Below are 24,603 nucleotides of genomic sequence, written 5' to 3'. Positions count from 1 at the left end.
GTAATTCAGTGAGTCTTTTTATGTTTTGATAGCTAGGAAATGGAAAGTGTCAGTCCTCACCAGTGATATGCCATCTGCAGGAACAAGCTCAAAGGTTTATGTTACATTGTATGGAGATCACAGCAGTTCGGGGCCTATTTTTCTTGATGGAGAGGAGGGAAAATTATTTCAGAGAGGCAATGAAGACATCTTCACAGTAAGTAATATATATTCATTGTGTTGCCCTCTTGTATCCTGCCACATTGCATGACATTTCAAAATCTATGTGATGAAAAGACAGTCAGTTTTTGGTAATGTACACATATCTGGAAACAAGAAATGGGATTTAAATGTAGAACTAAATTTAGTATCCTTCCTCACTCACCTATCCAAAGCTGATTTGATCCAACATATTTCTTGTCTGTTTAAGAAGAACCAGTGGTTAATTTACATAGTGCACAAGAAAATACCAAGACATATAGGACAACAGATACTTGTTTATTTTTTAAATTTGAAATGGGGCTACAATATTAAAAATGAGGAAGTGAAGAATTAGTAAATTTTTAACTTTGTTAAATACCTGCTGCTTTATTTAAGTAATGGCAATTTTTATACCTGTAATAAAGTCTGTCCACCTGAAGCTTTTTCTGCTCCCAGACACACAAGCAAATTTATCCTCCATCAGTCTTGTGGCATGGTGATTTAAGTGAGGTAGAATAGGTCTCTTCTCAAAACCTGCATAGCCTGAGTATGTATATGGAATTGTCAGTGGGTGACTCTAGCAGGTGTCACCTATAGGGCCATGTAACAAACAGCTGCTTCCGTTGTTAGCATCCAGCACAGCAAGTCCCCTTCTGAGCAGTGGTATTTGATGACAGTACTGATGAAGACTTCACCTTTTTCACAGTAACCTTGTAGCTATTTGGGATATAGGAAATGCAGTTCTTAGCCCTCTTCAGCCTGATTTTCTCAGAAGAATCCAGCACCTCCAATAGCATGCCATTCTCCATCTGTGATATCAAAAAAACCCAAATATAAGATTGAAAGGAGTAGATCAAATAAGAATCCAGGTGCCTGACGGATAAAAATACTCTCCCACAATACATGTTGTTGGCTCTGTTTCCTGCTCCCATTATTGCAATTAATTTCTCCTCAAATGACTTTTAAATGCAAAATATAGAGGCAGTCCCTGGTTTGGGACCTAGGATTCCCCTCTTCGGTGAGTATCCGTAGCACTGAATACAATTACTCTGAAACATATAGAAAGAGAAAAGCCTCTCTGCTTGTGCTCTATGCTAGATCTCAGTTAACTCTGGTCTGTCCTCACTGCTCTCTTTATTGTTTATAGCACTGAGTTCAGGGAAGTTCAGTTCACACTCACCTCTACACTGTAAATGAAAACATGAGAATTAATTCTACAGGAGACAACAGAAGGATAGCAAATCCAGACTATATAATAAGAAAAAAAATGATACAGCAAGGAGGGAACACACTCATGGTGTGTTTCCAGTTCCTTGAAGATAAGCTTTCTGTTTCTACACTTAAGTTCATAACTAGTTGTTTGAATAACCTGCACTCAAAGTTATTCCCTCAGCACCCTGTTATCTGTACTGGACATACTCATCCAGCCTGACCAAAAGCTAATCTTTCAAATACAGCTTTTAAAGTTGATTTAATTGAAATGATTTGTAAAAAGAAACATCAAAGCTGAACATAATTGTTTCCGAACTTGTAAGGCATACCCTCCTGGAGGGGCAGGGAGAAACTCAGAGGTATATAGGAGGTGCCTGGGCGACAGAAAGCAGGTCAGTGGTATAGATGCTGAACTAAGCCAGGTTTTAGGGTCAAGACACTGATGCTTTTTAGTCATACATACAATCTGTATTCATCTTGCACTGAGGCCAGCATTCAGTTGGGAACAAAATAGCTACAGCAGCTTCCTGAAGCCATTTAAATGGGGTTGGCAGGCCAACAGGATTTTGAGGGTTATCCTTCAAAAGAGCCAAGCTTCTAATGGTTATCCAGAGCAAAATATTTTGGAAACATTTGTTTAAATATCAGAATATTTAATTCCTCTAAACAAAAATGTCACCTGACAGTTACTAAATTAATTTCTGTGGCATGTGGGATGGACAGTGGGATCAAGTGCACCCTCAGCAAGTTTGCCGACGACACCAAGCTGTGTGGTGTGGTCGACACGATGGAGGGAAGGGACCATGGCCATCCAGAGGGACCTTGACAGGCTGGAGAGGTGGGCCCATGTGAACCACACAAAGTTCAACAAGGCCAAGTGCAAGGTCCTGCATGTGGGTCGGCGCAACCCCAAGTACGACTATAGGCTGGGTGAGGAATGGATTGAGAGCAGCCCTGAGGAGAAGGACTTGGGGGTATTGATGGATGAGAAGCTCAACATGAGCTGGCAGTGTGCGCTTGCAGCCCAGAAAGCCAACTGTGTCCTGGGCTGCATCAAAAGAGGTGTGACCAGCAGGTCGAGGGAGGTGATCCTGCCCCTCTACTCCGCTCTCCTGAGACCCCACCTGGAGTACTGCATCCAGCTCTGGGGGCCCCAGTACAAGAGAGACATGGAGCTGTTGGAGAGAGTCCAGAGGAGGGCCACAAAGATGATCAGAGGGCTGGAGCACCTCTCCTATGAGGACAGGCTGAGAGAGTTGGGATTGTTCAGCCTGGAGAAAAGAAGGCTCCAGGGAGATCTAATTGTGGCTTTCCAGTACCTGAAGGGGCCTACAGGAAAGCTGGTGAGGGACTGTTTATGAGGGAGTGTAGTGACAGGACAAGGGGTAATGGGTTCAAGCTGAAGGAGGGTCGATTTAGATTAGATATTAGAAAGAAATTCTTTACTGTGAGGGTGGTGAGGCACTGGAACAGGTTGCCCAGAGAGGTTGTGGAGGCCCCATCCCTGGAAGTGTTTAAGGCCAGGTTGGATAAGGCCTTGGGCAACCTGGTCTAGTGGAGGGTGTCCCTGCCCCCCGCAGGGGGGTTGGAACTAGATGGTCTTTGAGGTTCCTTCCAACCCAAACCATTCTATGATTCTATGATTCTATGATTCTATGATTCTATGATTCTATGTCTTTTCCTTTTAACAAATGTTCTGTGTTTCATCAGTTGTGTTTCTTTTACAGGTTAATACTGGAAATATAGGACATCTCTACAAAATACGCATAGGACATACAAATACAGGAAACTCCCCTGCCTGGCACTGTGAAGAGGTAAAAGCAGTGAGAAAGAATTTTATCTTTCAAAAAGCAGTCACTATGACAGTGGAGTCAAAATACGAATCAGAAAAAAATCCCTGGGATAATTGTATTGGCCTCATCAAATGCTTACAGCTTCATTTAAGACATTATTTATGAAGGACTGCTTTTGTGTGGAATTAAAGGCAGCTCACGATGGTATGTCTTGGCTGCTGCTTTGCAGTTTAGTGAAAGCTGTACATCATGTTTCTTTAAAAATGTCTGACTGGGCAGCAAGAAAGACTGCTTAAGTTGGCTGCTGTAGTCTGAGCCTTCTACAGTCTGTATGCTACAGAGTGTCTAGAGTTTGCTGAGACCCAGAAAGTCATTGAACTCAGTCTAGCCAAGTCCTCCTCAAATCTGTGGCTGATGCTGGATCATTATGCACAGCACCAGAGCTACATTGCAAATGGTTCTAGTTCTTCATCTCTGAGGGGAAAAATACAATAACAGGTTCTTTCCCCCCCTTATTTAAAAAAGATCTTAATGCAGGTAAAGCAAAGATAATAAAGCAGAGAGAGTCAGCTAGTTCTGTTTTAAGCTTCACTCATGAAGCATAGTTTATAGGTTTTTGGACTGGGAATGAAAGGATCTGGCTTTTATCCTCAGCATCAGTTGTGTACTATGTGTGCCAATGATATGCTACACAGGCCTGAAACACTTCCCTCTTTATGCCAGAGTTTCTTATCCTTCAGTTAAGCGACAGCAGTTTATGAAGGGCCTTAGAAGCTGCTGGTAAACTCTTTATTATCATACTTAAGGGTAAATCTATCTAATATAAAGTGTCCACTGAAGTTAAATATTCACTGATCAATGTTCAAACCCTGTGGCTATTTGATGCTTTAACTAGTTGTTTTCATCTGGGACTAACTCTCAGAATGAAGAGTAAGTAAGGTCTGGGCAGTGTTAACTGAAGTTTGGGCAATATCCTGTGAGTTCATACCTTGAGCCAATGCATGTCTACATTGAAATGTTGTGTCACTGGTCATATCAGTCTAAGAGGTTTCATGCTAGGACTATAGGGATTATATCTCTTTCAATTCAGGAGATCATTGCCGATTATAAAGCCTAGGTATTTTCCAGCTGTACTGTGTTTTGGGGAATCCTGGAGTCAGAATATCATTTAAGATACCTTTTTCTTCCATTTCTTGCTGGTTTTCTTTTCATAAATGTGTGTGTGGAAGCAGTGAAAGGGTGGAAAATACCTCATAGCTTAGTCCTGTGAGACAGAGGAACAGGTTACCAGCAATTTATAAAGTGTATTTGAATTGAGAAGCTAGACGAGAACAATGGGTTTTCTCTTACAGAAGAGGTTCATTTGTATGCTTAGTCTTGGTATTAGAAGTTTTGGTTATCATAAAATCTGACTCAACAAATGGACCTTTGTGGGTTTCTTGTACACCATCTTTTGTGAATAGAGGCTGCACTGCCTGCTTTGTATAAGACACCCATTTAAATTGAGAGATTGAAGAAGTCTGACCAAAAAAAGGAAAGAAAAAATGAGACGTTATTATTCCCCTTCTCACTTCCCAGCTAGAATATATTAAATGAAATCAATAGTAAAATTTTAAAACAAGAATTCAACATTTCAGTGTGTTTCATTGATTATCAGCTTACAAATTTTAATTGTCTCCTTACCAAATCTCAATCAGGCACAGTTTTTAGGGTGTGATTCATCAGCCATGGTTAGGTAATTCCTTCTTTGCAACTTTGGACAGAAAGTCAAAGAAAAGGAATACATTGAATCAAACACACTCTGCAAGTAACCTAGTATTTTGTACGGTAGAGCCAAAGGAGTATTGCCACTGATTTCTAGACTGCATGGAAGAGAAACAACCTAGAGTGGGCTTGTCAGATGCTTAACATCATTGTTCCTTGGGAAACCAACTTTTTTCTGGAAGATCTTGAATTAAGAGAGCATTGTCTACAACTGCAGAGGTTTTCTGGCAGTTAGGCATGCTAGTCCTCCATCAGTATCCCATGGTTTCTGTACTGAGATAGTATCAGGCCTGAGAAAGACCACAAAGGTGCTGCTTCACTAATCCAAGCTCCCTTTTCAAGATCCATCAGTAGGTGTTGACAGGCCAAGATGTGCTAGGTTTTTCAGACAAGATGAATCTCTTTCTTTAAAGTTTAGTATTCAACCAGTAATAGGTAAAATTTTTTTCCAGTAATTCCCAATTTGTTCAATATTCGGATTAAGGAGATTAGATTCTGCAATGCACAGAGCAGGAGTGAAACTACAGGTAGAAGTGTCTTTGCTTCTCTTTGCTGGTCCAAAATCTAGTGTAGATAGTCATATAAATTAGCTTAATCAGGGACTATTCTAATATACAGCAGCCTCTGAGGTGCTTACTAAGGAATTCTTTGAAGTGCAAAATAACTAGACTTCCTTCCCTTCTTCAGCTGGTGTGTATATTGTCCTTTTGCTGCTATATGCTAGAAGTTGGGCATGGAAGAAAATTGTGTGGGGCAAAGTGGTGTTGGGGCTAGCACTTTCATGGTTTATTTACACAAGCAGTGTTGAAGAATCAAAACATGTTAATTTCTGTTCTGATAAGAAAATAAGATAAATGCAAACATTGCCAAGCTTCCCAGTGAGAACTTTCGTGTTTGGTAAGCCATGCCATGTAGTGCCAGCCCACATGGATATAGCAGCTGGAACAACATAGCTATATTTTGTGGGACTGCGTCCAAGCTGATAAACCCTCTTTCTTGGCTGCGCTTGAGTTACTCTGCCCTGCACTTTTGAATCTGAGTGAAAAGTCAGACTGAGGGCAATTGTATCCAGGGAGCAGATACGTCCCAAACCCATGGTTTTGTAGTCATGCCACAGATCTCCACCTGCACCGATTTCAACATCATCCCACATATTTCATCTTCTGTTCTATCTGGACTGAGATCAGCAACTTAAATTGTAATTCTTGGTGCTGTTTAGGTGCAGTTGCTGAACCTTTTCTCAGGGGAGCAGTTTTCTTTCCCTGCACATCGATGGCTGGCCTGGGACCAGGCTGATGGGGAAATATCTATGGAGATTCCTGTTCTACAGCAGGGTCAGCCTATTCTTCCAGGTAAGCACAATACCACATCAGCTAAGTCAGGCCACAGACTGATGCCGATAGAGACGAGGTCATTATTTTTCATTAGGACCTCTATTATTTTTTGGCTGCTACAACACTTTTTCTGTGTTGTTTTCCTGTGGTTATGGGGTATACTCAGGCAAAAGGTTAAGAATCACTGGAAAAGAGATGGGAGAATCTTTAATGCTTTGAATTTCATGGGTCCTTCAGAAAGACTCATTCTTTGGCAAGATTTTCAGCATTTGTGTTTGCTTATAGAGGCAATAGTAAAGACCCTCACATATTCGTAACTACCATGAAGCCATCATATATGAGTCAGATCATGAACTCTGTTTTCAATAACTGAGGTTTATAGTTCAGTATGACTATTGTAACTGCTATTTTAGTTTCTTTCTTGTAAGTGGCTGCGACAGGCTTCCGGAATACTTTTAATTTCTGAGTGTGAAACAAAACTTTAACAATATTTCAGAAGGCTGTGTTAAATCTCCATTACTCACGTAAAGATTGCATTGTAATTCTAAAGATGAATGATGCCAAACTATACAAAAATTATTGGGTGTTGCTGCTTTTATAGTGTTTTACTGTCCTGCTCTACCCTACCAATCCCTGTAACCCATGCTGGATGTCGTTGTTATATAGTCTCTCTGCTTCAGCAATGGGAAGGGGGTAGAAAGTCTGTGCTTGCTCTTCGCTTCTCTCCCAATGGCATTTTTATTTTCTGGCCTAAGGAAAGTACAAGGGCATAGCAAGATCAATGTATCCTAGGAGAGATGTGGGTGAGGGAGCAAGAATGATGGTGCAGATTCCCATCCTGTAGGGTGTGATGGTAGAGGGGTAATAGTCATAACACACCGGGATTACTTGTGCTGGAACTTTCACTAGAGTAAGATCCACCTAGGACAGATTCCATGCCCTCCTCTCTTCCCTTGCCCAAAAAATCATATCAACTGCAGAGGACAAGATTAATGGGATGAGAGAAACTTCCATTCAAAGTTCTCTAAAAACTATGGACCCCCTTTTTCAGAATGTTTAATGCTATAGCCATGCTTGGTGGTATGATTAAGGTACTCTGTGTTGATCTGGCAAAACTGAAATGGTAACAGACACTTCTGTGGTAACAACTGTTGTGGGTGCAGGCTAGAGGAAGAGGATATAAATGAAATTGAGGGGCAGCAGTCCAGAATGTGGCCCATGGATGTGGGAGACATACCTTGGGGCAGTCAATCTCTTTATAAAAAGCCAGGTGGCCCAGATCTGTATTTATGACCATCTATGATGACTGAGCACTGAGATTTAGAGCCTGAAAAGAAAAGCAGAAAAACAGGTTTGTGCCTCATTAATACATCTTTAAGAGAAAAAAGAACAACAGAAGAGTTTTCTTCCAGTGATGTAGTTAGCAGCTGCAAATGGCTCATCAAATGCTGTAGAGGCTGGCCAGCCCTAACCACAATGATTTTTGATCTTGAGTGGTTATGATCTTCATATCCTTGAGGGCATGAAAAGCCTCCGAGGCAGTCAGCCTGCTTCCTCATAGGTTTGGTCTCTGTGGTCCGGAGACTTTAATATTATTAGTGTAGGGGGACATACAAGCACATTTGTATAAAAACCAAACACCACCACTCCCCATCCCCCTACCTTTAAATAAACAATTAATGATCATTAACATGTTATACTGAATATGCTCCAATCCCCTACTTGCAGTATTTGTTCTACCCCAAATGCTTAATGTTCTGGGACACTGATCTTACCCACCTTCTAATTTTCAGGCTCTTCTCTTTGAGTAGGATGTTTCCTTGTTTCTGAGATAAAGATACAACGAAAGATTTTTATTATCAAGTAATCTTGGTGCATCGTAGAGTAGAATAGCATTCTTAAACCATCCTCTCAATCTGCATTTTGTAGTTAACAATTTCTCCCTCATACAAGAGAGGAAGAAAAGAACTTCTGTGCATTTTTGCCAGCCTCAGTATAAGAGGGGTCATGCTGAAGGCTTTGGAGAAGGCAGTTTCATCTCTAACTTAGTAATTGAAAGACAGCCTCTCTGTCTTTTTGCCAATATTATATTTCTGCATGAGACAGCAAAAAGAGGACATAGCTTTTAACTTCAGAGAAGATAGTTTGATAACAGAACAGTGAAGAGGTCTGGATTCAATCTGAAAGAGAAATGATGAGAGGCACTTTAAAACCAATTTCTGAATAAAAAGAGGCTGAAACACTTTCTGATTTAACAGCCTTTTTTATTCAAAGGAAAAACGTCTAAATTAAACTGTTAAGAATTATTACACAGAGACTTTGTGGCTCTAATACTGGGGGACTGAGCACCATTTGTTTGACTTTTTATCCTCAACCATCCTACTTTTGTCCCCTTCTGCTCATGTTTTATGATGCAATCTTTAATTATATGATGATGAACTACTTTCTGGGGATAAATCAGAGTTACACAGTGTTTGGTGGCTGGTCGACCTTTGCTTTCTTGCAGAAGCTGGAAAGTAGATAGTTAATGAACGAGGGAATTGTAGGAATAGAGAGAATCGTTGTTTTCTTAGACATGGGATTGTTGGTCTGGAGAAATGAATTCTCTGCCTCTGCCATGGTCTGTTCATGGGGTACCTGTTCATGTGTGTGCTGTAAAGAAAAAATTGGGGAAGTAAATAAATCAGGTGGTGACATGCTAAATCATGTTGGTAAAATATAGTATTAATTAACTAAATGAAAACTATTTTAAGCATTGAGACAGGTGTACTGTAGGTAAAAATAGTACATGACTATGCTGCTAGCTAAAGACTGTCAAAAGCTTCTGTGCCTTAAATGTGGCTGGCTTTTGTCCAAATAATAATAGCTGATCTGAAAAAAAGATATGTGTTTTACCTCCCTGTTTTATGCCTCATAATTCATAGGCATAGGGGAAATACTTAAATTTTGTAAATAATCTTAACCCTTACATTTTTAATTTCAGAATGACGAGTCTGTAATGTTCTACACTTACAGACAAAAACAGATATAAAGAATACAGTTCCTTCTCTTAATCTCTGTTCTGCACACTTTCCAATGGAATATCTAAAGGAAAGAAACATAGAATCATAGAATATCTCAGGTTGGAAGGGACCCATAAGGATCATCGAGTCCAACTCTCTGCTCCTTGCAGTACTACCTAAAACTAAACAATGACTGAGAGTATTGTCCATACGTTCCTTGAACTCTGACAGGCCTAGTGCCGTGACCACTTCCCTTGGGAGCCTTTTCCAGTGACCAGCCACCCTCTCGGGGAAGAGCCTTTTCCTAATGTCCAACCTGAACTTCCCCTGACGTAGCTACATCCCATTAAGAGTCACTATTTCCTAGGATAAAAGCTGCAAGCATTATAAATACTCATAAATACTTATTATAAAGCTGGGATGATCCCTAGGCTTATAAGAGGTAAAGTGTCAAAAATTGTGAAAATTGCTTGAATTTTCCATTACCTATTTTAAGCCTCTGTTGGACTTATTACTAGCATATGGCTATGGTGCAATACATCCATGGAGTTTAGAGGTATCCAGCCATCATCTCAAAATGAGTTAGCTCTGATGCTAGAAACAAACAAGCACTAGCATTCTGTGTGGGCACATTATAATAACCTGTGCAGAGTGCTTACTGTTTTATCATTATCCAAACCAAAATCTTTAAAGACAGCTTGTATAGTAACCTGCACACAAATGCCATGTAAATAAATGTGAGATAATCATAAAAAAAACCAAAACCATCAAGGGAAAAATTGTAAATGCTGAACGGCCACTTAACACAATTGCAGATTGGGACTGATCATGAATAATTTTTTACTTGTTATTAAAAGTTATTTGTCCATCAGGAGAGTGAGATGGGGGAGCAAACTCTTTCAGAGGGTTACAGTGAAGCTTCATAACATATTTCAAGTGGAAACTGATAATTGAATAATGTTGATGTTGTTCTGAACCCAATGGCCCAGAAACTCTTTTCTACTTGCAAGACAGAAAAGTACAAGGACATCTATGTCTGGAAGAGCTTGTGTGCCAGAAATTGAGGTTTTCTCTTCCTCTTTTGTTATCTGTGCATCTCACTTGCTCTAACAAAATATCGTTACTGTATGTTGGCGTAAACTTTGCCTTTCCCATGTTTCTACTGAAGATTATAATTGCATGTTTTTATCTTAATTCTGAATTTTATGGGGTTCCTACATCTCCGTTTTAATGACCACAGTTTTCTATTGATATATATTTTTATGTGTCATAGTCTTGATTTCAGTTTCATTGGATTTTGACTCAAATTTAATTTTATTTTGCATTATCCATGTCTATTAAATCACCAGTTTATTGAATTTAAGTCCTAGGTTTTTCCTTCCAAATTTGTAGCCTTTAAAGAATTTCCATACGGAATGTAATAAAGGAAGTCTATACTATCTTGTTGAATGAATCAGTAAAATAATAAAGCAATGCAGCTTTCTGAGTTCTGAGATCCTAGAAAACTAAAAGTATGGTACTAGATTTTGCTTGTTTGGTTAACCAGTGCATTCAAAACATTAATGGCTCCTGTTGCTTGTTACAGTTTTGATCTTAACACTTATGGTGAGACTAATCTTGGATTTATGTTATTTACTTTTCAGCTTTATGATGATTTCAAATGATATTGCAGAACAAAGACATACTATTGTGCATTTAAAGTTCAATTCGGTTTGCATTCCCCTAGAGAAGTCTAGGATAAAAAGCATAAATGTAACATCAAAGCAAATTTGTCCATTATTTTACTTAATATTGAATAGAATTTTTAAGATTTTATACTCTAACTGTCCTTGACACATATGTATTTGGACTCTACAGGCATATATTCACAGCTAGATGTTAATGTAACTCTAATAGTGTTTGTGATATGAAAGGTTGTCATCTTCTATTGTCAGTGACTGTCTATGAAGTGCATGTGACAACAGGAGAACTGTGGAATGCTGGAACTGAGGCTGATGTCTATATTTCTGTCTATGGAGAAAGAGGTGATACAGGATCAAGACAGCTGCTCAGGTCACAGAAACCCAAGAAATTTTTAAAAGGACAAGTAAGTGGCTTTTCTCTCTCAGGTGGGTGCTATTAGCAAAGTGCTATTAGAAAAGACATATTTCCCCAAAATTCCATCATTAAGCCAAAAATACTTTCTAAAGGTATACCAGTGCTGTTGGAAGATAGAATTTTCATTTAGAAAATAGATAAGCTGTGTACTTTTGGTTTTCTTCTAAAAATGTGATTTAATAAGTGAAGAGAAAACAAAACTTTACATTTTATATCTGCATTTCTAATATTGAAATCTGCTGTAATTTGTAATTGTTTAGCCAATTAAGCTTTCAGCAGTTTTCTCTTTTCTGACTCTGATTCCATTCACTTGAATGGAACTACTCTCATTAGCAGAGTGATAAGGTTTACATACTACTTTTATTTCAGGAAATCTATCCTTCTTGGTTTGTTCTCACCTCATCTTTAGCTGATATTTCAAAGGATGATCTCGACAGAAGAGTTCTATGGGTTTATGGGTCTTTGGGATTCCACAGCTGAAGAATGTTCTGCTTTTTAGATTTTACTGAAATTTTGTTGATTGATTGCAGACTGACATCTTTGCTGTTGAAGCTGTACACCTTGGACATTTGTACAAGATTGTTATAGGACACAATGGTCTTGGGTCAGGTCAGAAATCTCTCTATATAGTCATTGAATATTGCCTGCAAAGTTATTAACCTTTTCTTTGAAATACAATATGTATTTCTAAAACTCAATGTATGAAAATATTTTAGAAGTGAAAGACAGAGGCTTCTAAGGATTCTGTTCAAGTGACACAGTTACCTTATTGTATCATCACAAATTTCAAATATTTTTGTTCACTTTCAGTATACTCTCAACCATTATGTTAAAGACACCATCTGCTAATGTTCTGACATTTTCAACTAATCCCTATGGAAAAACAGTGAAGAGGGGGAGTGTCTGCACGCTAAGGCATTGAATATATCTTGTGCAGTCTATGCTATAGATAAAACGGGCTAGTATAATTTTAGGTTGATTAGCATTATCAGTTACACTGCAAAGATGCAGTTGGAGATTTTGGCTATGCTATCTTGTCATTAGACACCCAGTTAATGGTGAAACTCAAATTTCTTGCAGTCACAAGACCTGTTTTTCAATCTCTTGAGCCTAAATATTCTAAAACATAGCAATTTATTTTGATCTTGTTGATTGGCAAAACAAACAAGTCTTATGCAATGACTATGTTAAATGAAGGGATGTGCAGCACCCAGGGCCATGACAGACAGACAGACGGACAGGGACCTAGCAGTTTACAGGCCCATAAGCAAGCTCTATAGGACCTAGCGCAGGTGCAGTCATCTCTCCAGCCATCAGGGCAGCCATGACTCTAGCAACCTGCCAGCGGAGCTGCAGATTTTGCAGTTCCAGTAGAAGAGAGGAAGCCATGGGAATTCAGACTTTATTAAATCTGCCTCTCATGAACTAACTTTTTTTCCCCAAAAAATTTATTCTAAGGAAACGGCTGGTTTCTGGACGAAGTTACAATCAAGGATCCTCTAACAGATTTGGATTATACTTTTCTTTGTCACAGGTTGGTGGTGTTTCATTTGAATTAGGTTTTTAATAAATTTGTAATTAGTCATAGTTTTTCTTCTGAGATGTCCTGTCAAGGAAATTATGTGTTTCCTAAAAAGTGAGCTGAAGTGGTCTGATTCTTTTTACAGCTGAGTTGTACCTGCCCCAAATCTCTGGTGCATTTGAGCTAATGAAAAAGCAATAAAAAGTTCTGCCTGGGAGCTTTCCATTCTTGTGCCTTGCAAACTATTCAAGATGTGCTTTTTCAACCCATTCCCCATATCCAGCACCTTGGATCTGAAACCAGCAGGTCTGTCCATTCATCCATGTCATGCGATGCAAGGCTTTTCAGAAAAGCAGGTTGCTGTCTCTCTAGCAGGTTGATCCTACTTTACTGAAGTTAGTATGGAGATTAACTTGGGGTTCCATGAGCTCAGAATCAGACTTTAATATCTTGTGAAATGGCCATCACAAGCACAGCTGCCTGACCACACCTCTTTTTCTCATTTGCCTTGCAGTCTGTCACTGAGCTGCAACGTAATGTGAAGCAATCCTAACTTCCCCACCTTTTCCCCTGCAGATGCTGCCGTTCTGAATATTCTGTTCTATAGCTCATTTGTAATTTTATCTATGCCTGATTAATCCTCAACACCTTATGGAAAAATTATAATTGATAAAAATCAGTGCAAATATTAGGAATGGTAAAGTCCAGTCACGTATGAATCTAGCTGCAGCTTGCCAGTGGCACCTCAATTCTATTTCCTCCTCTCGCTTCTCGGAGTGAATAAATAACTGTCTGAGACAGCTCGGAGTGAGCGATGTGCACACTGAAACTGATTTATGTGTGAGTAAGGGCTTGCTGCCTATCAGATACAGCACCTCATCCTTCCCTGACCTAATTTTGATTCTGTATTCTAGATGAGATGAACTGCTATGAAGAGATCTATAATGCTAGCTTCATACATAATTTAGGGACAGTTCAAATCCTTTTCAGGCAGAAAAATACAGGGTATGTGCTGGTTATTCTTAGAGCCCAATGCCGTGGTTGCTGATCTTGCTCCCATAGCGTGTGAATCCTTTTCACTCAAATGGAGTTAGACTTAACTTATGTAAGCAGATGTGAAGCAGGTACAATGGCATTGTAAAGGTATGGTTCAGACATGGTAGAATTGCTGCCTGTGTTGGATTTGCCTCCCTGTATAGGGATTTTCAGGGCATGGAACAGTTTGCATCCTTTTCTAGCCTTCTTGCAGACAGGAAGAGCAAACATCATGACCACTGCTCCCTTTGTTATTGAACTGGGATCGATACGAGTTCTCTGATTTGTATCAATTGGCTTAGGCTCTTGCACCTCGGTCCAGGAAAGCATGTATTTATGTTTCATCTAGAACAAAGCCATTTTTGCCAAAGTCAATCTCTTTTTACTAAAGCTGGATATTTGTATTGCTGTTTGTCAGCCTTGAGACTTTAATAAATAGAACAGGAACTATCAGTATGCAAGTGCCATGTATACAGTATTGTGGGAGTTGCCAATCAAGGTTATGTTACTGAAATGGGTTCTGGTTTTCAGGTGGCTGGACCAGGGGCAGGATGATGGCAATATTGCTAGAGAACTGACTGTGACAGATACCAGCACTTTTCCAGGAAGTAAGTGAAAATTGGTGCGGGGGGAGAACCCAGCCTCACTGCAACTGTGTCAAATGGAATGAGGATGCTCTCTAAATTAATTACACGGTTTTTATCTGTACAGGACAAGAGCTGGAACTCAGGAGACAGGAAACTGTAAGAATGTACCTTTTTATTTTTATTTAAACCATTCAAATTATACTTTGAGTGAAATCAGGTCAGTTGTTCTCATGTACGTTAAATTCCTGTGTATCATCTTCTCATAAGTCTTTTCTGCTTTTGTTTACAAAACTAGTGGACTGCAGAAAAGTGGAAATTTCAGGAAGGCAATACACTTCAGTTTTACAACAGGCTCACCCATGGCTTCATTTGTCTCAGTCCAGACAGCAGAGTTGATGCTCTTGGTGACAAGAAAAACAAATATGGTAAAGTATTTTTCATATGGATGTATGCATAAAAGATACGAGAAAGGAAGACTTTATAGTTCACTGTGATCTCATACAGTGACTCCTGTAAGGAATAGGAGTAGATAATTATAATAAACATTTTCCTTACTTAAAATATTTACATGTATTAATGGCTATAAGAACTCAGAAATTATATGCTTGGTTTACATATCAAGCACAAAAAACCTCTCATATGGAATCTTGTGACTGGCTTTCACTTACCAGACAGAAACTTCTTGTCATCTGCAGTTTAATGCTCCCACAGAAATGCCATAGCAAGGACAGGTACAGTCTTTCGTAACTAGATCCATCTAAGCTAACAAGTTCAAATTTCCAGGTATAGTTCATTAATAGGAGTGTATAGATACATACAGGAGTCCTCCAGAGACAGCTGCACCTTACAAATGGGCAACATAATGTACTGGTAGAACAGTTTAAAAAATCTGCTGTTACTGCTGGGAACAATAAGAATGGCACTACTTTAGTTTTCATCAGTATTTTGTAGCTATAACAGGTAATTGCTTGGAAAATTGGCCAGATTTAAAATTTTAGAAGTCATGAGCTATGCTGCAAGATTTGCTTTAGAAATTCTAATATAGATACAGAGAAAATGAATTCTCTTTTCCTACCCGAGAGCTTTATGTTCCCTACATGATCTGTTTTTCATCATGTCAATTCATTGCTATAGCCCAGTTCATTACACTGGAGTCCTCAGCTTCTTTTTATGGATTTTTTTTTTTTTTAAATACATATATGCTGATCAAAAGACATTTGTTCCTTATCATTAGTTCTTCAGGTTTTTCTTCTCAAGGCAGTGAAGTAGACAGTAGTCTCTAGATGCCTTTTCCTGAAGGAACGAGGGGATTCATTGATCAGAGAGGTCAAACTGTTGAGTTAAACATTGATTGATTCTTTTCCCTTGAAAATGATAAATCATCAATTGCAATTAAATGCAAACATTAATTAATATACTCTCATACTTCTAACATATTTTTCATTTAACTCTTAGGTCTTTTTGATGTAAACGTCAAAAGGAGAAATATATATATATTCAGCAGTCATCAGATGCCATGTCTTGCTCTTGCTCTTGTCAATGGCCGTGTAATTGGAAAGGTAGGAAATGCTGTTACTGATTTCTCCTTCATAATTACATTTCATTATCTGTTTCAAAAAGAATAATTGTTCTTCCAGTTGGATAAAGAGCTAAGAATTGCAGAAGTGAATCCAGGAAATTTCCAACCAATAGGCAAATTTAGATATAGGGTTTTGTCTGTTTTCTCACAGTTTACTTTTTACTCTTTGGTAGGATTTTTTAACAGACTAAATGATTTGATGCAGGAATACCAGGCCATGCCAAGTCGTAATTTATATTGGCTTGCCACATGTTGACAAAGTACCTGGAATGTCCTCATATCTTTTTGCCATGCCTGAGGAACGAGATGTCATCCAGAGCAACCTGGGCAAGCTCAAGAAGTGGGCCCATGAACCTCATGAGGTTCAACAAGGCCAAGTCCAAGGTCCTGCACATGGGTTGGGGAAACCCTCAGTATCAATACAGGGAGATGAAGGGATTGAGAGCAGCCCCATGGAGAAGGACCTGGAGATACTGGTGGGTGAAAAGCTGGAAATGGTTCGGCAATGTGTGCTTGCAGCCCAGAAAGGTAACTATATCCTGGGCTGCATCAAAAGAGACGTGACCAGCAGGTCGAGGGAGGTGATCCTGCCCCTCTACTCCACTCTTGTGAGACCCCACCTGGAGTACTGCGTCCAGCTCTGGGGGCCCCATTACAAGACATGGAGCTGTTGGACCGAGTCCAGAAGAGGGCCACAAAGATGATCAGAGGGCTGGAGCACCTCTCCTATGATGAAAGGCTGAGAGAGTTGGGATTGTTCAGCCTGGAGAAGAGAAAGTTCCAGCGAGACCTTATTGCAGCCTTCAATACTTAAAGGGTGGTTAAAGGAAAGATGGGGACAGACTTTTTAGTAGAGCCTGTTGTGACAGGGCAAGGGGTAAGGGTTTTAAACTAAAAGAGGGTAGATTTAGACTAGATATAAGGAAGCAATTTTTTATGATGTGGGTGGTGAAACACTGGCACAGATTGCCTAGAGAGGTGGTAGATGTCCCATCCCTGGAAACATTCAAGGCCAGGTTGGACGGGGCTCTGAGCAACACAATATAGTTGAAGATGTCCCTGCTCATTGCAGGGAGGTTGGACTATATGATCTTTAAAGGTCCCTTTTGACCCAAACTATTCTGTGATTCTATGATTTCCTTTTTTTGCATAAGTATAAATTCTAAGGATTGATTTTAAATGCCTATTTTTCCTTTGCATCTTTTTCTAAGTAATATGCCTGTCATAAGCCAACTGAAATATTCCAGATTTGTTTTGATCCATTTTGATTTGTTTCATCCCATCTTCAAAGTCTTACTATTGCCTTTCTTTCTCAGCACTTGCAGAATACAAGTAGGCAAATGGAGTTGTAGAAATGAATTCTTTCTGATTAAATTCTTCTACTGATGAGAGAAGAAGCTGTTTCCCTTTCACTTTTTTGAGTTCTTCCCCTTATTTACCCAGTGAATAATTTCGTAGTCAAAGCTGGTCCCATTCCTCTCTTATGTGATGGGCATTGGCATTAGTGGGAATAGAGTACTCTCAGTAGAGTTAGATTTCTCAACAGGGATAGTGTCAGGCTGCCAGGCAAACTGTCAGACCTCCTTGCAGGACTTCCTAGTGTTCGCGTTCATTAGTGTAATTCTGATACAGAGAACCCCTTGCAGTCTGTCACATGGCAGTGTATCTTACTACAGAGAGGTTATTAACTGGGTACTTAAATTTGAACTTTCTCTTTTCTGCTTTGCTACTGACATGCTTTATGAGTTTCAGCAACCTATCAAAAATCTGGATCTCAGTTTTCTTATTTTCAGTTGTGCAAGATGTTCCTTTTCCCAGGGAATGTGAAAAATGTGGTCATTTAAAACTTTTTGGACTTGTTGGAATTAAGATAGGTAAATATAAAACAAAATGGCAATACAAAAATTGCAATTGACCTTATGATACGTACTTAATTATACTTAGAGGACATGCTGGCTCACTTGTTTCACAACCACTTCTAAAATCCATACAATTTTTCCTTTACTTTTAGAAGTATATTGAATCTGATAGATAGGTTTTTTGAGTATGAAGCTTTTTCTTCAGAAGGTAGTGCCTTGGAAATGAAAGTTTTCCTTAGGAATATTGATTCACTGAAGTCTTAAAAATGCTGAAAAAATGTTAGATGGTCTAAGCCAGAAGTCTTAAATTCTTAGGCTGCTTATTAGTATTTTACATTTATTAAAAGCCTAGTTTTATTTAAATATGAGATGATGGAGTTGATAAAATATTTAAAAATTTATTTTGTATATTGTGTCACACAGTCTGCAAACCTGAACAGACAAGCATGGATAGCGCAATGCTGTGCACTTACACGTAAAACTTCTGACTCCTTAAGTGTTTTCTGTGAGAAAGTATGAATCAATGAGGAGAAACACTGAGGCAAACGAAGGATGGCTGGTGGCAGAGAGTTGCTGTCATCCATTTCCTGTCTACATCAATTTTATATTCCAACCTTTCTTTGCCGCATTTGTAGGCTGACTCTTAACTGTGTCTCTGATTGAGGCACGCAGGTGTCTTTCATGTTACCCTCAGATCTGTGTTATCTTAAGAAGAAGTGTTTCTGTGTTTTGAAATTCCAGAGGCCACAATTTTAAGACTTTGGTAAAGGACTGCAATTCTGAAAAACATAAAGACATTTTCATACTAGACTGGTAATGTTGTGGAAGCTTGAACAATACAGAAACTCTGTCTTGATACTCTCTGTTCTGGCTTTTGCCATGTCTGCTATTTAATATAATTTATTATTCCTACTTTGACTTTGTTAGGGCAAAGACAAGACTTGCTGTGAGCTCTGCATTCACCTTCAACCAAATGGTTGTGCTGTTCTTGAGTCGGCCAGGAACCCAGGTCACACTGTCATATTCAATCTTCAAGGCAAAGTAGCTGATGAAACAACAACAGGATATGCTGGACTTTCCAAAGAATTTGTTGTGCATGTCAAGGTAAGGTGGGCAGAGGGAAATGAAGAAGATTCTTCTAAGATTTACTGTTATAAAGCAGGTTGTACCTAATCAAATGTCAGAGGATTGCAAGCTAAAAGAGTGATCCTCTCCCACCAGGTGGAGCTAAACTACAGCTTAACAGGTAGGCGGCACTTGAGAAGTTTTCCTTTCCCCTCCTCTGGGGCTGATCCTGCAGCTGGTACATGCAAATAGGGTGCGCTGCTACACGGAGAAGGTGCATCTCTCAACTTTTTAGTAAACCTTCCAAAAGTAGGAAGGTAGGTTCATACAGGAGAGCTGCATGGGGAATTACTTAATTTGAAAAGAGAACAAGTTCCTTAACTTGCCGCACTCCTTGTGCTCTGAATGTTGTGCTGTGCTGCTGAACCCGCAAAAGCAGGGAAGCTGTGGAGTAGGGAAGGATTCCCACTATCCAGGTTAGTGTCTGCACAGAAAGCAGCAAATATTCAAAAGCTGGAGGTATACTTGAATTACTTGGGGCTTATGCATTTAAATTTATACATAGAAATGCATTGATAAGTGCTTAAAATAAATCAGTATAAACAATATAAATGTCAAAGTTTAATAAGGAGAAAAGCTGTGTTATTCAGAAAGGACTTGTCTCTGATCTGAAGGGTGTGTTTCACCATGGTGCCATCATTCTGCTCAACACAAGTCTCTGCCAGGCCCTGTCCCTTAGACCTGATGGGAGCTGCAGCGGAGCAGGTCAGCAGCAGCAGGAATCCTACTGGAAGGTGCATAAAATTGGCTCTGGAGTCTGCATGTTTGAAAGTGTGAGAAACCCAAGAATGTATCTGAAGATCAAAGATGACCAGTGTAATGGAACAGTAAGCAGTTCTTGTTTGTATTTCCCTCTGCAGATAGTTTGAGTAAATTGTCAGTGATAGCAGAGAATATTTTTCTACTTGCTTGGGTAAAAATGGGATAACACATTGTTGATATTTTAAAATTTTCAGATCTTTTCCTTGATTTGCCCAAGGAAAGATAGAAAAATACAGCAAGAGAAGCTGTCATGTCTATTTGGCACTTGATTATAAAGATCTGATTATATTTTTAAACTATTGAGAATGTGGATGTAGTTAAAATTTGTTACTAGATAGTTGATGACTCTTTGTCAAGATTCTGTTGTGCTAATTTCATTTTTATTAAACAACCACAGTTATACTAGTGTGAGTTTGGAAGATGATGAAGTGATGTTGACATCATAGTTCTTGCAAATGATTCTGTTTTGTCTGAAATGAAGAATCTGAGGTTTTTTCTCCATCAGGCAAACACATAGAGTTTATTCCTGAAATACCTCACCAGTAGCCTGCATATTTACTAATAAACCTAGGCTTGGGGGATGGTTGAAATATTCTGATATTTGGATCTATCATATTCTCCACCTGTTAGGAGTTTAACTATTGCAGATTTACATTTGAGAGCAAAAAGGGAATGAGACGTTAGTATTTGCTCATTAGACCAATATTTACTAATCCTATGTCTGTTTGCTGATATGAACTGATATAATTGTTTTTGAATGTGGCAGAGCACAAACATGTTCAGGGCTTTAAAGTAGTATTGACTCTAAATAAATTGATGATAAAACCCACTAGTGAATAATTGAGATGTCAGTTGATTAAGTGGGAAATTCCTTTAAATATATCCTAGACTTTGCCTAAATCCTAACAGAAATTGGAATACCTTCATATGTGATCTTTCACTTACTCAAATTATGTGATTTGTCTTTCTATTCACAAAGGAATAAGCAAGGCCAAGATATTTATATATATATATGTATGTGTGTAAAAACATAGGACATTGTGAAGAACCTAAAGTTAATTTGAAAGGTTATTAGAAGTTAGTAATATTTAAGTCTTAAGAAAGATTCAGCTTGCCTAGCTACATCAATTCAATTGTTGAATTCACATTTCTGTTTTCAATTTCCTAGGGCACAGGTGATGAATACTGTCACTTTAAAATTGAAAAGAATTTGGAAACTGGATCTGTAAGTCTAGAATCAGTGCAAAATAAAGGGATATATGTTGGTCTCCTGCCGGATGGGCAGACTAAGCCAGTCATCAACACTGGAGAGAGAAACATTTTTTTCTACCCACAAGTCATCAAATGTATGTAATTTCTTAATATCCTACAGTTTGTTTTAGTGATTAGTGTTTCTGTACAACAAATTCAAAGCAAAAGTGTAAAAGCTAGATTGACACCATTTCCTTTGTTGTGTTTCAGTAATTTTAAAGGTGAAAACTTTATTGTGGCCACACTTATGTAGCTAGTTAATTTTTCTTAATTTCTTTCTTTTTATAACAATAAATGTTGCAGAAAAAATCTATTTTTTTACTGAGCAAATAAACTTTTGAGCATAAGAATTGAAACAGGTAGGAAGTTAGAGATGGAATTGACTTCCTGGGTCTGTTCGCCATTCTGGCCACAGATTATGGAAGCCTGGGAGATGTCTTGCTGTCAGATATACCACAGTCTTTCCTGATTTTATAGGGAATGTAGTTAGAGTGTAGAGATGGCCTGCTTGGCAGTATTCAGTTTCTTTTTTAATGGTGCCAAATACATTGTATTTTCCCCACCAGTATATTGATTGTGTGATTCTTCTGTCCCATAATCAGATTTGAGAGCTATTGCAGTCAGAAAGCTCCCTCACCAGGGAGCTGACCTGTTCTAGTCAACTAGCCAGGACTCAGAAATTAGCTCTCAGCACACTCTGGATCACCGTCACTGGATTGTCTGCTTGTCTCTTCTCCTTCAGGAGAATGAATTTTTTAATTTGGTGAACAATTGGTTACCAAACATAGCCAACTAACTTGGATGGAATTACAATACTTGTATTCTGTACAAGAAAGAAAGAAATGAAACATCTCATGAAAATGCTAAACTGACCATCGGTTCAAAACTGAGAATTCAGTCAGTTTTTTGCCAGATACAGGCAGAACAGGGTCATCTTGAATGCTTTGACCAGCCAAGGGAAAGTATCAAAACATACAACTAGTCTTATTATTAATTGTTCTATACATATTGTGACCGAGATATACAGAAGCATTATGGAAGTCACTGTAATAGCATCCCTACCATTCAGTCCCTACTTGGTGACAAGAACATTTTGGTCACTGTGTTCTTGTAGAAAAGAGGAGAGTGTTTTCCTTTGTTATATTTTGGAAGAGCAGGGTTTTCAACGGAAATTCTCAACAAAGCAGGGTTTACTGATGCTATTAAAATAAAGCTAATTGTTACTTTGTTACAGGCTTGAGTTCTCTTGAATCCTTGTTAATCGGTAAAAGGAAGATTAAAGGAGATAATATTTTCTATGAGAGCAGCCAAGATTGCCTGTTTGCCACTTCATGTTACCAGAAATGGCATCTAGCAGTTTTCATTTCAGCATTCCCACTCTTAAGAAAGGAAACATCAGGGGGGTGGAGAAACTTATCTTGGGGAAAACTACATTTTAACAAGTCATTTTATTCATACATCAATGTTAAGTTGTTACTTAGATTTTCAAAGCAGTAAATGGACTTTTATTGGTATGCCATAGTTTTTCCACTGTTTGTGGCATGCTGCTAACAATAAAAGCTAATAAAAGCTAGTGGCTGTGCAATACATAGAGAAAAGATTTTGGTGTCCACTGTGTTGAACCGTTGTAAGATTTGTTATTAGTGGTTGTTACTGAACATACAGGAATCTTATGAGCAAGAAAATGTAAATGACTTGTAGCTAGTGACAGAATTTACATTTCATTGTTTCAGTTGGCCGGAAAGAGCCTATGGGAACATCTGCAGCACCCAGTCAAGAGAAGAAAGACTTCAGAGAATCTCAACTCCAACCAGCAAAAGCCCCGAAGCCAGCATCTCAAAGCCTTTCAACTTTTCCACCCTCAAGTAAGCAACTAGTTGTGATATAGCATTGTGTTATGTCTGCCCTCCATGCACGTTTGCAGTGACTTACCTCAGGAAAGACAATGAATAGCTTTTTTAGACTTTTCTAGACTTATGCATGCATACATGCAATATAAAACATGTTGTCGGTTATTGTTTTTTAAAAGAGGCATTGGAATATCGTTTATTGATAAGGCAACAATCAGCATGTAACTGTAGAGTAATTTCACATTACCTTTTTTTTAAAAAATAACTAGCCATCTATCATAAGGACTGTTTCTGTGGAAATTAAGAGATTGATATGATACAGGCCCCAATCCAAAGCTCACTGAAACTAATGGAATATTTCCCATTTTTGCTCTCTCTCACGCTTACGTTTTCTGCTTTATAATTCCTTGGGGGAAAGAGTAAGGTTTTGGTGCACTGCATGCTAGCTTTATGCCTAGGTTTAGGCTGGTAGGAATAGATAAACAATGTTCTGGTCATGCTTCTGGAGTGATAGTCTATCAGATGTGTTTTACTAGAATAAAAGAACCACTTTCTTCTTTAGCTACAGAAGTTGCATAAATGGTCTAAGTCAATGACTTCCCTAATTCAAAAATTTTACAGGAATATTCAGCATCCTAGCAACCAAAGAAGGTATGACTAAGGAACGAAACAAAACGGGGAACGATGCATCTCTTAAGGATAGGGGATGATCATGTTTGCTTCTTGCCTCTCTTTTATTTCAACGTACCCAAGGACCCTGTCTGCACAGCCTGAATTGTGTCACATCACCATAAAAAGCAGATGGGATAAATTGAAACTACTGAGCTGCACACAGCACATTGAGGCACATTCACATGATGGAAAAATATGTTGTCTTGAGTGAGCTTTAAAGACATGATTATGTTAAAGCTTCCACTATGGGAGACATGCTTAGTCGAGTAGAGGTAGTCCCAAAGGCATTCATGTAGCTAATAATTCAGGTGGCTTGCTGATTTGGTTTGGAACTTGGTCCTCAGATTGCTCTTTCAAAGTGTACATGAAAAGTCTGGCGATGTGAACAACACGTCAAATACGGCATACCTGTTCATAGGGTATAATGTGAAGTATCAGGAAAGATTTTAGATAAATTCAATTGAACCAAAGTAACCTGGTTCAATTCAAAGCATAGATGCGGATTATTATTAACTACTGTTCATTGTTTCTGGCAATGTTGTTTCCATTCTTAGCTCAAAACACTCACTTTCCGTTCATAGTCTATCAGACTTCATGTTGTATCATCGTGTCACAAAGCCTTCCTAAAGTGTTGTGGGTTGTCAGCACTTGAGATGCTGTGTTTGAAACCCATGGCAACAATACACAAGCCATCAAACCTGTTTTCAAAGAAGCTGGATGTTTTTAGGGTTGAATACAAAGGATCCTTTTATAGAAGCAATATCTGCCGTGAAATTGGTTACATAGAGTCTATAGCACTTTAAGAAGTATTTCTGACATTCATAAATGTGGACTCTGCTTATGCAAAATGAATAGAAATATCAAAGTTACTCTGCCCTTCAAAGAAAATGCTCATTTTTAGTAAGATATTTTCACTTAGAATACTTTAAAAGTAACTGACTTTTGACACGTAGAGGTGAGCCTTAATTTTTAAACTGAT

The 24,603-nt window shown here is 38.7% G+C and overlaps 1 protein-coding gene across 1 annotated transcript in view; it reads left to right on the top strand.

Annotated features, from left to right (window-relative positions):
* RP1 (RP1 axonemal microtubule associated) overlaps positions 1-24,603 on the top strand; it is a 209,716-nt gene that overhangs the window by 47,758 nt on the left and 137,355 nt on the right. Inside the window, exons 4-17 of the mRNA XM_075744095.1 lie at positions 33-196; positions 3,120-3,206; positions 6,169-6,301; positions 11,220-11,371; positions 11,913-11,991; positions 12,841-12,916; positions 14,471-14,547; positions 14,651-14,682; positions 14,822-14,951; positions 15,982-16,085; positions 18,892-19,068; positions 19,704-19,916; positions 21,020-21,197; positions 22,836-22,967. Of these exons, the coding sequence (XP_075600210.1) occupies positions 33-196; positions 3,120-3,206; positions 6,169-6,301; positions 11,220-11,371; positions 11,913-11,991; positions 12,841-12,916; positions 14,471-14,547; positions 14,651-14,682; positions 14,822-14,951; positions 15,982-16,085; positions 18,892-19,068; positions 19,704-19,916; positions 21,020-21,197; positions 22,836-22,967 (1,734 nt within the window). The remainder of the gene's footprint in view (positions 1-32; positions 197-3,119; positions 3,207-6,168; positions 6,302-11,219; positions 11,372-11,912; positions 11,992-12,840; positions 12,917-14,470; positions 14,548-14,650; positions 14,683-14,821; positions 14,952-15,981; positions 16,086-18,891; positions 19,069-19,703; positions 19,917-21,019; positions 21,198-22,835; positions 22,968-24,603) is intronic.

This window comes from Balearica regulorum, chromosome 2 (genome assembly GCF_011004875.1).
Source record: "Balearica regulorum gibbericeps isolate bBalReg1 chromosome 2, bBalReg1.pri, whole genome shotgun sequence".
Taxonomy (NCBI): domain Eukaryota; kingdom Metazoa; phylum Chordata; class Aves; order Gruiformes; family Gruidae; genus Balearica; species Balearica regulorum.
This window is presented reverse-complemented; position numbering and strand designations above follow the sequence as displayed.